The sequence below is a fragment of the Pelecanus crispus genome, chromosome 12 (genome assembly GCF_030463565.1).
Source record: "Pelecanus crispus isolate bPelCri1 chromosome 12, bPelCri1.pri, whole genome shotgun sequence".
Taxonomy (NCBI): Eukaryota; Metazoa; Chordata; class Aves; order Pelecaniformes; family Pelecanidae; genus Pelecanus; species Pelecanus crispus.
In genome coordinates, this window is record NC_134654.1 from 4709898 (window position 1) to 4722482 (window position 12585).

The 12585-nt window shown below is 52.1% G+C and overlaps 2 protein-coding genes across 3 annotated transcripts in view; both read right to left on the reverse strand.

Annotated features, from left to right (window-relative positions):
- Window positions 1-10153, reverse strand: NLE1 (notchless homolog 1). Its single transcript, XM_075720101.1, has 13 exons — window positions 10104-10153; window positions 7307-7586; window positions 7013-7230; window positions 6843-6922; window positions 6460-6536; window positions 4978-5075; window positions 3283-3475; window positions 2660-2795; window positions 2226-2272; window positions 1870-2072; window positions 748-907; window positions 582-652; window positions 1-121 (listed from the first exon to the last, which is right to left on the reverse strand). The coding sequence occupies exons 1-13, from the start codon at window positions 10151-10153 to the stop codon at window positions 109-111; spliced, it is 1626 nt and encodes a 541-aa protein (XP_075576216.1). The 3' UTR covers window positions 1-108.
- Window positions 9574-12585, reverse strand: part of AKAP10 (A-kinase anchoring protein 10) — a 20834-nt gene continuing 17822 nt past the window's right edge. Inside the window, exons 13-15 of one of the 2 annotated variants that reach the window (XM_075720333.1) lie at window positions 12435-12487; window positions 11694-11789; window positions 9574-10588 (exon numbers count right to left, since the gene is read on the reverse strand). In XM_075720333.1, the coding sequence (XP_075576448.1) occupies window positions 10583-10588; window positions 11694-11789; window positions 12435-12487 (155 nt within the window). In that variant the 3' untranslated portion in view covers window positions 9574-10582. The other variant, XM_075720332.1, reaches the window with a different exon arrangement.

Sequence of the window (12585 nt, forward strand, 5' to 3'; positions counted from 1 at the left end):
TCGTGCTCGGGTCAGCCTCCGTCATCTATCGCCTCACAGATCTTCCAGGCACATTGCGCCGAGGGCAGGCCAGCTTTGGACAGGACCGGCGGCTTTGTGTCGCTGCTCCTATCGACGCCATCTGCAAACGGAAAGAGCCGCTGTGTCCCTGTGGTCCAGCACCAGCGCTGCCACACAGCCCAGCAGGTACCATACAAGAGCAGCACAGCGCGGGCCTCGGGACCGGGTTCCTTTATCAGCCGTGGTCAAATGGCAACCAGGAATTTGTCTGTCTGCATAACTGGGAGACGGAGGAAGGTGAGAAAGGAAGGGTCTGACAAACTGGTGCAACTGTTCCTTCCCCTCTCCAAAAGCCAAAACATCTGAGTCAAATTTCACCACTGACTGCTCAGGTGGAGGGATTCTGCTTTCTAGTCATCATCCAGGGGACAGCAGCGGTTCCTGCTCCAAGGGAGGTCAGGTCTCCGGGCTGGAATTTGTCCCAGTGCCATGCTCTCTGCAAGCAGGGATCATACCCTAACCATGCAGGTCTCCACAGCGTGGCCATGACAACTTCTATGGATAGACAACAGGTTACTTACATCCGCAAACACTTATCCTTCCCTCCGCTTGCTACCCTCTGTCCGTCCGGGCTCCAATCCGTTGCATACACCTAGTATTAGGGAAAGACCCAGTTACTTCTGCCGTCATGGGAGAAGGAGTCATTCCTGCCTCTCTCAAACACCTCAGCTTGACCAGACACCTCACCTCGTCCGCATGGCCGGGAAGATCAATGGCCAGTTTCTTCATCTTGGCATCCCAGACCTTCAGCGTGCTGTCACTGCTCCCGCTCACCAGCAAGCGGCTGTCGGCTGACCAGGCGATCTGATATACAGCCGAGACGTGCCCTCTCAGCGATGTCAGGTACCTGGTGCGGAAGACGCATGAAGAAGGAGCAGGCAGTTGGGTTTGTTCCAAACCTGCCCTTGCCCAGCCTTCATGTTTCTTCTCCACCTGTGAGCAAGCAAGCACAGTCACAGGATGCCCAGCACACCCTAAGCCAGCACACAGAAGGCAGTCAATTGCCATACAGTGTCCATACATGGTTCAGTCTGTCTAAAAACCCTCCTGGATGGGCTCAGAGCCTTCTAGAGGACAGCTCTTCCTCTCGGCTCCTCTGCCAAGAAACCCTTATCCAGCGGGCAACGCTACAGGCTTACTGTACAGATGTGTCCTTCCTCTCTCTGGCTGAGCAGCCTGGATTTAGAAGGACCATTTAGTTAAATTTAGTTAAAATTACTGACATGAAACCCAAGCTCATCAGTATAAAGGCAGAACAAGGGAAGGACCGCTGCCCCTGAGAGCTCACCAATACTCCAGCTGAAGATTAAAAGCTAGACTACAGGAGCATCCAAACACCAACAGCACCACTTGTAACTACAAGAATTTGCACCGTCCAGAACAAGCTGTTCTCCGGCACAGGAACTGCTTAAACTGGGTCAGTCTACAGTGTGCAATGCACACGTCTTCAGGAGATCAGCCAAGTGGAACATCCCATCCCACCACAGCTGCTCCTGCCCCGGAGAACTGACCCTGCAGCAGGCAGCATGTGCTTCACGGGTGCTAGGCAGCACCGTGGCTGGGTGACAGTGGGGTTGCACGCACCCGGCCAAGGACAGACCCCGTAACACAAGAAGAGCTGGACAAGGGACTTCCCAAGAGCAGAGAGAGACAGAGGCAGCAGAATTACTTTGCATGAGTTCAGGCTACAGAGATGCTGAACACACCAGGGAGTTGCTGGCAACGACATTAGGGCCCATCTCTGTGTAACCTGTGCATTACACAGGCCCCAGACGAGCACCACCTCTGTAACAGAACAAACCAACTCACTTTCCTGTCCTACCATCCCAGAGCTTTATGGACTTGTCAAAGGAAGCACTGGCTATTATCCGGGTGTCTGGTGAGAAGAGGACTTGGTTAATCAATGCCTGGTGGCCCGTCATTCTCTCCAGCGGCTTCTTGTCTTCTGCTGGTCTCCAAAGAAACAGAGTGAAATCATCTGACCCCGAGACGAGCCTTTCTGGTTCCTGGCCCTGAGAAAGGGATGAAAGAGCCCAAGTCTTGTACAAGCCAGGCGTGGAGAGCTTGCAAGCACACCAAGGTTGGGGTCAACAGCCAACTGTGCACGTTTACTGCTTCCACCAGTACTAGTGTTAGAAATGACAGTGGGGACAAAAGGGACTTACCCTGACTTGGTCATACCTCTGCTGTGCCTTGTCCTTCAGTTCTGCCACTGAAAGAGGGAAAGGGAGAGGGGAACTAAGAGATTTGCAATCCTTAGATGAAAGGGAACTTTATAACCCTGTGATGCCAATTCCAATCCTGGCTCTGTGGGCCAACCAGACGCATTTGTGACCGTTCACCCACTTTCTCTTTGCCAAGGGCGATACTGGGAGCAAAAGCCCTTGAAAACAGAGTGGCCTTCCCATCCTCCAGACTGCTCGACCCTGTGCATGGGCAAGGAAGACCATGGCTGCCAGCATGACCGACACCGGCACAGGACCTGCTCCTAGCTCTCAAGATTGCTTTGGCTCATGGCAGCATTAAGAAGAGACATGAGGTCTCCTCGCTATCCTCCCCACCGCTTCCCCCCAGCCCACAACATGGGTGCTGCACTTACAGGAGCCGCTTACATCCTGTGGGTTGATGGTGGCTTCAGCAGGTTCAAAGGCACCGGTGCGGAGAACGTAGTCGGTGCTAAGGGCCATGGTGTTCACCCAGTGAGCATGGCCCTGCAAGGTGCGGCAGAGGACCCCCTGGAAACGAAACCACCCGCTTAGAGAGGGATGGGCAGGACAGAGCCAGACCACGCAGGACCCACCAGACCCACTGGGCCGCGAGGACCAACCCTAAACTTGCCAAACCCTCTTGCCCCAGCTGCAGGCAGGACTGTAGCCAGGCTTAGCAGGGAAGAAACAACACTGTTGAGCTTCAGGAACCAGTTTCCCACAGGTCCTTGCAAGGAACCCACCAGCACAGGTCAATCCAGGGATGTTTCCAGCTTTTAGCCCCATTTTATGCTTTTAGGGATGAAAACATTGTACAACAGCTACCCCTTCCAAATGGTGTTAAGCAACAGGCTCTGACAGGTCAAGAGGATACAGCACCCACTCTGTACCTCCTTTCTCCAGGGCACAAGCTGTGCCAGGAAGAGCAGACAAAGCTCTTCAAAAAGCAGTCCAGCAGACAAAGAGCAGTCTGGCCCCCTTCGCCAGCAGCCCCAGGGCTGCCTGCCTCACTTACGTCCTGGCTCCTCCAGACTTTGATGGTCCTGTCCTGGGAGGAGGAGTAGAGCAAGCTGTCACCCCCCCACTTCACACACGTCACTGACTGCGTGTGGCTCGTGAGGATTTTGTCACACCTGCCCATCAGCGTGTCCCAGATGCGGATGCTGCCATCCTTGGAGGCACTTGCCAGGTAGCGGCACTCCGGGTTTCTGGGCAAAAAGAAGATCAAATCCAATTGCACAGCGCACACAGCTCCTCCACCAAGCTCTCCCCCTATCAGCCCCAGAGGATTCAAGGGTCCAGAAGTCAATAAAAGACAACTTTCTCTTTGGCTTAAGATCAGAGAGAGGCCGGGCAGGGGCAGAGTGCTGACCTACAAAGAACAAGATTCCACAAGGCAGGGGAGAGGCAGACAGATGCTTCCCTCCAAACCGACTCCTGGGCTGCACGCTGGAAGCATCAATCCAGGGTAAACCCAGCACCTGAGCCCTTGGCCGTGACCTTGTTTGCACAGGAGCCAGCTTTAACCCGCTGGCTAACAAGGGGACCGCAAACTGGCACCTTCCCCGGGCACTGGCTGGGGAGAGCCCTGGGCAGGGAGATCAGTCTGCCTTACGCAGGCAGCGCAGACCGGCAGCAACGGCAACGCGCCGAAAGCTCCCTTGCCTATGCCATGCTTCGCCTCCAGCAGGAAACGTGCCAGCCTGTGGACACAGAGTGCCGCTGTGCTGGCAGGACTGAAAGCAGCAGTGTCTGTCCACGTGGCTTGGAGGGGCAAATTGAACACATCTGGCAGCAGCTGGCCACAAACCCAGCAAGGACAGGGGAGCCACAGCCCCCTGTCCTTTGCATGACATCTTTATCGCTGCACATGGTTTTAACGGCAAAGGAAGCGGTCCCTGGCACCAGCAGCAGTGAGGAAGAGCATGGCCCCTCCTGTTGTGCAGGAACCGAGCAGCGGGCACAGCTGGCTGAAGACAGAGGAGCGGAGCCCTGGCAGGGTCATCTCCCTCCTCTCCACTTCCTCAACCTCCGTTCTAATCAGTTTTTGCTAATCGAGTTAATTGTTTGCAAATAGCTGGAGTTTCCTACTGGCAAATTCAATTTGCAGGGCTCTGCTCTGAAGGGGCCCGGTTTCTTTCTTTTTATTTATTTATTTCTATCATGTCTTGGATTATTGGCCACAACTGTCCCTCTCCACCCATCTTTCCCAGACGGAGCTTTAGCTGATCGAAGGGATAAGGGGATTGCACAGTTAATCAGCCCTCACAATAAATAAACCGGATGACAGAGGCAACTGGGATGCAGGAGAGCGGAAAGGGAGTGCTGCGCAGAGCCTGAGCTCAGGCACCACGCGGGCAGGCTTTCCTGCTCCCAGCTCAGCATGCTGGGGAGGAGCATACCAAATGTTTGTCCAGCACTGTGAAAACATTGTTTTTCATAGGCAAGTATCTCTCTTATACAGGGGAAAACAGAGGCACAGCCTGGCAGTGACTTCCCCAGCACCCTTACGGGGTCCATGAGCAGCAGCTGGGACTCCTGGCTCTGAGCTCAACATGTTTTTCCTGACCCATTTTGGGGGCCGTTCTCCTGCACGCACCCCCTCTGCGCACCCTAATGGGTGGAGGGCAAACAGGAGCAGCGCCCTTCAGGTCAGGCTGCTCTTTTCCACGCGAGGAAAGGAGAAGGGCTGGGTCAGCCCTTCACTTACATGTGGAGCGGTTCCCAGCACAGACACGTGATCCATTTGGAGTGGCCGGTGAGCACCCGGCCGATCTGATTGCCGGTGGCTGGGTCCCAGAGAAATATCTGTCCAAGAGAGGAAGCAAGAGGGTCGCGTCAGGCCACACACATCATGTGAATCCCAGGGACGTTTGGGCTCCATTTAGAAAGGATAGGTGTCCTTGGGGTTGCATTTACATTGGCAGAGGCAGGGAGCAGAAAGGGAGGGGGCGGGAGGGCTGGATGCCTTTCCAGATCCCTGCAGCAATCAGCTGACAAAGAACGAGACCTGATCGCCCTCCTCTCTGCCTAAAATGCTGCTGCTGCTGCTACAAAAATATCTGCCTCAACTCAAAACCGATCCAGGTCCCCAAAAAGCCAGCCTGAGCCTTTGACATTCTGTGCCAGAGACTTAGTGAATGTTTGCAGAGCGTGATGAAAGCCAGAGCGTGCTAAATGCTACTTATTATCGGATTCTGTGGGTGGGACGCATGCTGGTTTTCTCTTGTTTTTTCTCTCTCTACATAAATGTTCATCCAAAGAGCCAAGGCATTAGTCATCTCCTACTTAAGAACCTGGGAGAAACAGGGAAACAGAGGACAAGCGGCTCCCTGGGTTAGATTAAAGCCAGGACAGCACCAAACCAGGGCAGAGCCTCCGCGGCCTGGCCCATTTCCTTGGGGCTGGCAGCACAGTGGCCTGACACGAGCGGCCGCTCAGACACCGAGCGTGGGATGGCAGCACTCGGCAGCTCTGTGGCCGCTCTTGTTGCTCCCAGACTGTTCGAAGGTCAGGGCAAGCCACTGCCCCTCTGCAGCTCAGCAAGCTGCTGACTCACTTTGAATTGCCCACGAGCGCTCTGGCTTCCCCAGGCATTTCTGCGCGCGCCTTAAGCGCACGAATTTTGCCCCACAGCTGGGGCAGGGCTCCCTTTGCGTTCCTGTAAGAGGGAATTTGGCTGTGTCTGAGCGGGAGCGCTGCGAAACAGGCTGCCGCTGCACGTCTGGGTCATGCAAGCAGCAGCCCTGGCTCAGCCAGGCGATACCCTTTTTTGCTCCAGGCACTTCCCTCGTGATGGAGCCGTCTGCCAAGGACCACGTCCAAAGCCTGGACTCTTTCCTGCGTGGACGGAAAAGCGTCTGCCACAAGACAGCAGGACTTAGCGGCAAGAGGTCTACAAAAGCAACAAAGCCAGAGCGCTGCCTGGCAGAGTTCAGAGACACTACTTGCAACCACCACGACGCAGCCGCATGCAAAGCTCCTCTGGAGAATGGGAACCTTGCTCAGAACGACTGGATACACCCTTCATGCCCCAGAAAAAACAACTCTTTGCCCCTAATCCCCCACAGCCCCTTTACCAGGTCTCATTTCAGTTCAGAACGGGGCCGCAGAGGGTCTCCACGCCCCCACAGACCCCCCAGCTGTCGGGGCACCCGGCCCCACGCCGAGGGAGCAGGGAGCCAACACGTACCTGACCGTTCTTGCAGCCTGAGGCCAGCTTCTTGCCGTCAGGCGACCAGGCGATGCTGAGCACCCAGTGCCGGTGACCTGGCAGAGAGAGCACGAGTGGGCGTGAGTGGAAAGCTGTGACCGTCTGTCCCCAGCGTCCCAGCACGCAGCCGCTCGAGGGAGAACTGGAGACGGGGGGAAGCTGCCACGTTCCTCCCGCCCAGACCCTCTTCCTCTGCTTCATCAGTGAAAGAGAGCTGCTCCTTCCCTGAGCCACGGCCCCAGCCTATGCGGCTCGGGCAGGGCCCCAGCTCTGCTCTGTTTGTCCCTCCGAGCAGGCAGGGGGTCCCCGGGGGGGGGGGGGGGGTGTCAGGAGCTGCCCTCCCAGGACCCCCCCGCACCCACCTTTAGCCGTGAACTGCGGTGTCTCTGTGCTGAGGTCCCAGAAGCGGACAGTGGTGTCTCCAGAGCCGCTCGCCAGGTACCTGAGGAGAGGAGGAAGAGCCCGGCTCAGCGCGGTGCCCTCCCGGGGGGGACAGCGGCCGAGCCCCCCGCCCGCAACCAGACCCTCGTACTTTCCCGTGGGGCTGAAGGCCACGGAGATGACGGCCTCGGTGTGCCCCTCCAGGGAGCTGGTGCAGCGGGTCACCGCCCGCACCCTGAACACCGCCTGCGGCTGGTAGACGATGTCCAGGACCTTCTCCGTCTCCACCGTCTGCCCCGCCAGGGTCTTCTCCAGGGACGCCACGATCTCGGCATCGTGGACGAAGAAGGCCAGAGGCACCGGTTCATCCTGGGGAGAAAGGGCAAGAGGGGTAGCGAGGGGTGGGCTCGGGGGGTGCTGGGGGAGCGGGGGGAGGGTGTCTCACCTTCTGCAGGAGGGCGTTGCAGACCAGCTGCAGCTTGTCCGGGGTGATGGTGACCGGGACGTCGAAAGGGGAGCCCAGGGACTCCCCCGCCTCGTCCCGGAACTGGATCAGGAGCCGCTGCACGTCCTCGTCCGGCGACATGCTCTGCGGGACAGCGGGCTCAGGGCCGGGGATCCCACCGGGGAGGGGGGGCGGCCCCGCAGCACCGCGCCCCGGGCAACGGCACCCGCGTGGGGGAGAAGGAGCCGGTACGGGAGGACCCGGCGTGGACGGAAACGCCCTACGGGGACCGCGACCCCACGCGGGGGGTGCAAGAGGAGTCCCCTAGGGGAACCCCGCGGGGGTCAGGAGGCCCCGGGGCGCCCCAACACCCCCACCCCCCCGGCACCCACCCCCGCTCCCGGCCCCGGCCCCGCTCACCGCGGCCATGTGCCTCGCGCCCCACGTGGGCCGGAAGCGGCTCCTGCGCGGGGGAGGTGCCGGGCGCCACGCTGCTGCCCCCTGGCGGCCGGCGGTGGGCACGGCGCCGCGCCGGGGCTCCGCGGGTTCGAGGCCGCGGTGGGCGCGCTCCGCCCCGGGGCATTTTCCGTCGTGACCACACAGGTGCTTTTTATTGCGTTTCTAAAATAAAAAGCAGCAAAACGGGGAAAAATGATCCCATTATCCCATTCCAATAAGGAAGGAAGCCAATGCTGCAGCCCACCCAGCTGCAGCATGTGGAAACCCCTGGGGGTAAAGGAGAGAAGGGCTGGGGCTGCGATCAAGCACGGTTTATTCACCGTATAAACGCTGGCGCGTTGGGCTGGACAGCAGGCAGAGAGGGAGGGAAATCCCACACTGAGAGAGACTCAAATCTGCCACGCAAACCTGTGACATGGCAAGAAATTCAACATCACCCGTCCTGCCCAGCACAAACCAGTAACAACCACGGCGAGCACCAGATAGCCGTAACCTGGAGATCAACGCTCCGTCAAATCTAAGCACTGCTTATGGAGAGAAGATGAAAAACCGGCAGAGGGGTCCAAATCAACAACCAAGCCTTGCTTTAGCCGTTGACCACTGTCCAAGCGAAGCAGCAGCTTTGAGAAGTTGCCCCGAGCAGCCGCCCGGCCGGCCCGCAGCGGCCCCGGCCCACTGCCCTCCCCTCCAAGGGCAGGGAAAGGCCCCACAAACGAGGTGGAGCCCTGGCAGCCATTTCTCCCTTGTTTTTTTTGATAAATGTTTTTCTTACCAGTCTCCAGGAGCTGCGGCACTCCAGGTGTTTGCTACTGAGCCAGCTCAAGATAAGCTGAGCCTCTCACACTCAGTCTGGCCACATCCACCCCAGGCAGTGCAGCAGCCGAAGGAAACACAGCCCTCAGCAATATTTGTACCCAAACCTGCCCTGTAATCCTGAAACACACTCAGCTGGTTAGTTTGGGTCCTGCCAAGGTGGAAAAATGAGTACATGGTGCACGCAGAACGGGTGAGGGTTTAGCTTTCCCCCACAGAAGAGGATTCAATGTCACCTCCTACTTAGGAACCTGGGAGAAACAGGGAAACAGAGGACAATGCTGTGCTACAGGACCAAACCCTGCCCCTTCTGTTTCCAAGCCCAACTTCAGACAGGTCCTGTGATTAAAACACCTCCTTATTCAGTATTTAGATAGAAATTATTCTTACTTCACCACGCTGCTATTAACATCATCCATTAATATTTAAGAAATGTGTGCAAACATACCAAGGACAAACTGTTCAGGGGTTTGTTTCTTTTATAAACCCCTAAGACTCCCTTTAAAAAAAAAAAAAAAACCCAAAACCAACAAACCCATGTAAAGTCAAATCCCATCAAAACAAAAAATTGACACAAATTTTAATATTTGTATATTTTAAATCAAAACACAATTAAATATAGTATGTTTTAAGTACATGAATACTGGGGCATGAAAGAAATAAGAGGTGGTACATAGTACCAAAAACCTATACACAGCCTTTTTTGCTTCTTTTATAGACAATACAGTGTGTCTCTATACAATCAAATATTGCAACAGAGTAACACTTGCTAGTCAATCAAGATATTCTGAACATTGGAGATGATTCGAGTTCTTCACAAAGTGATTTTTTTTGCACAAGTTTGAGGAAAAAAAAAAGCAATCATAAGAGTAAAACAAAAAATCCAAAGTAGAAGTGTTGTATACTAAAAATGCAGTGATAACATAATGGTGAGACACTGAGTACTTCTGATACCCTGCAAAACCAATTCACGGGGGGGGGGGGGGGGGAGTGCTGTGTAACACGGTGGCTTTTTTACTTAAACAAAAGGTTTTGCAAGTGGCAAGTGTTGACAGTGTCAGGGAGAAGGCCAGAGGTCATTAAAAACTGGTTTTCTTTGTGGACCAAACATCTGGAATTAGATACTATGTTGGCTGGAGGGCAACAAGCTATGGAGAATGGCAGCAATTTTTTTCCCTCGCTCATGGGATGGAGAAGAAAGAAAATGGAGCAGCCCACAGGGTATGATCTCCTCAAAACGTGGAGCATTCGGAGCTGTGGCTTGGAGCAGAGGGTTGCAGAAGTGCAAGACTGGCTTTTGAGTCTGCTCTGTGTTGGAAGCAGGGGATTGTGTATGCAGGTGTAAGAGCTCGACAAGGAAGAGTTACACTGTCCAGGCTTTGTTCCTGATCATTCTACGCTGCCTTCAAAGTTAATGTAGTTATGAAGTAAAATACATTTATCTTACAGTTGAATACGCATCTATTTCAAGTAAGGAAAAATAAAACTTAGAACTTTTTAGGTCATTCACTGCCAATGAATTCACCATTTCAGGTTCACTTCTCTCCAGTGGCCAATGTCGGGGACACGCCCCATGGCCTTTCCAATTACGTGTTTAAAAATTACAAGTAGTAGAACTAGAAACTAGAGCAAAACCTTCTCCTCTTTGTTGTGGCTTGTGTCCCATTCCAGATATTTTGCTTAAAAGTCTTTTTGAGACAGGGTCAAGTATTTGTGAAGCTGATCACAGTTTCTTAGTGACACATTGGTAAACTGCGTCTTCATCTCTTTAAAAACCATCATTATTGTGAATGCCACATACAACAGGAAAAAGTGTTTCTTCATGCTCTACAGTGGAGGTACAGGATTGCTTCTTTTGAATTCTTCCTTATAAATGAGGGAGATTTCGTCGGTTGGAGTAACAGTGCTTTGTTTTTATTGGCTGTGTTAAAGAATCCACCAAAAGAGAAAGTTCGCTCATTCTTGAAGCAGAAAACCAGATTTCCTGTTCTGGCATTTCTAAAATCATAGCTAGAAAAGGAAGAACAGGGTTAGAGTTCATTTTACCCTAAAACATCCAAGGCAATCACTCAATAGAAAGATGTTTTGTGTTTAAAGATGTTGAAGCCAAGTATGTTTATGAGTTTGGGAGAGAGAAGAAAAACCTAATCCCACATTCAACCTTCCGATTACTGTAACCTTACTCACTTAATCAAATCCAGAGCATCTGCAGCCACTTGATATTTCTAAATACTGTGCTGAGAGACCTTTTCATCCAGCCAGACTGGAATTATATAATTTGCAACCAAGCTATTAAGTGAAGTCATTATACAAGTAATTTCAAGATAACGGCTTTATTAATAAGAAAACAGTCACATAGTGAAACTATGGATCCATCCATTCAGTTCTAATAACTGGGCTTTGGCACATGTTTACCTTCAATAATTAAAAAAAGTGCAAGTTAATTTTAAAACAGTCAGATGCCCGAAAGCCAGGAGTACCAGGTATTAACTTGGTAAACTGCTGTCATCATTATTTCACAAAATTCAACTCTTGCATAAGAACTGTTTGGGGTTTTTTTGTTTGTTTGTTTGTTCAAACAGAGAAATGTGGACTTGTACAACAAAGTTGCTAAACAACAATATACAGCACTAAACCACTAGCCTATGGACAGGGCTACTGGGTCTTTTTTAAAGTGTAGACACAGCACTGTGTAAATTAGCACACCCAGCAAGACAACTTTCCAGATGTTGAGGTTTTTTGACCCTCGGGACAAATATACCAGTATTCATTAACATGAAACAGCAAGTGTGAACTCAACTATAGAACCACAGTATTGATCCTGCAACACAAATCACCCTTTTAACTAATAAGGCAGCTTGTAAAGACTCAAAATGAACACAGACAATTTTAATGCTTGCACAGGAGAACCACTACAGGTGTCTGTTAAGAAATTCCTACAACATCATATGTGGGCTGAAACACTTCCAACCTTTGTTTCTTCATATCGTGCTATCGGAGTTTGAACATTTACCAGCGTGGGTTTCAGATGCACTAGGAAGGCAAGCAAGAGCTCTGCTCCTCCCACAGTCTGGCTTAAGTCAGATAGAGACAGGCAGCCTTTCCACCCCCTTACCTTCGTAATCTTCTCCGAAGGCTGTTCACATTGCGCCTGCTGCATAACGTCATTGACTATCATCTTTGCTATCCTCCAAGCCATCTCTTCTTGAGCCTGCCGTAGAAAAAAACATTCCAAAACAGAGATAGCTTCAAGTTCTTAAAATAAAAATACAGTCCTCTCGGCATAATTCATGTGCTCAACCTTGGAGACACAGTTAACCTTCACAACTCATTGAGTTGTGGTAAACGTATCCTCCCTTGATGGAAATACATCTGGTTTCCAAGTACAGCATTAACTTCAATTATTGTGAATATTTATGGCCTGATGCAATTTCCAACAGAGTTAGTGAAAAGTTTTTACACCTATCTGTTGGGGCCTTGTCCAAGCCCCTCCAAGGGGGAAAAATGCAGCCTTTAATCCGTGTACAGTGGTCACTTCACAGTAAAAACCAAAGAACAACAGCACTTCCACTCCTAATTATAGATATATCTTATAACACCATAGTAAGAAAAACCTTGACTGCAAGGACATTGTTAACCATTATATTAGCTAAACCAGCAAGCACTGGCAAAAATCAAACTAGTTTCACGCATGCATGCAATCAAATTATATTTAGCACACAGAGTCTGGCAGTTCTTGTTGGTGCATCAGAAAGATACTCAGAGAAACAGCCAGGATTAAGAACTTCAATATTTCATTTCCCTAATCTACACTGTAAAGTAAGTCACAAGGACAACATAAAAGACGACGACACACCTCATCTGTGTTTCCTTGAACCCATTTCTTCATTGCTTGTGAAAACATGGACCCTAGACGAGATAAAAAACAGCAAGCAAGGTATATTAGCAAACTCTGGCACACCTCTCTAAAAGCTAATTCCTTCCACCCTTTTGAAGGGTTCGCACTG

Coding starts and splice junctions, on each gene's coding strand:
- NLE1 (XM_075720101.1), bottom strand. CDS start 10,153: ATGGGGCGTGTCCCCGACATTGGCCACTGGAGAGAAGTGAACCTGAAA. Junction 3,476..4,977: donor TGCTGGGAACCGCTCCACAT/GTAAGTGAAGGG, acceptor CTTTTTGCCCAG/AAACCCGGAGTGCCGCTACC. Junction 2,073..2,225: donor AGAGGTATGACCAAGTCAGG/GTAAGTCCCTTT, acceptor TCCCTTTCTCAG/GGCCAGGAACCAGAAAGGCT.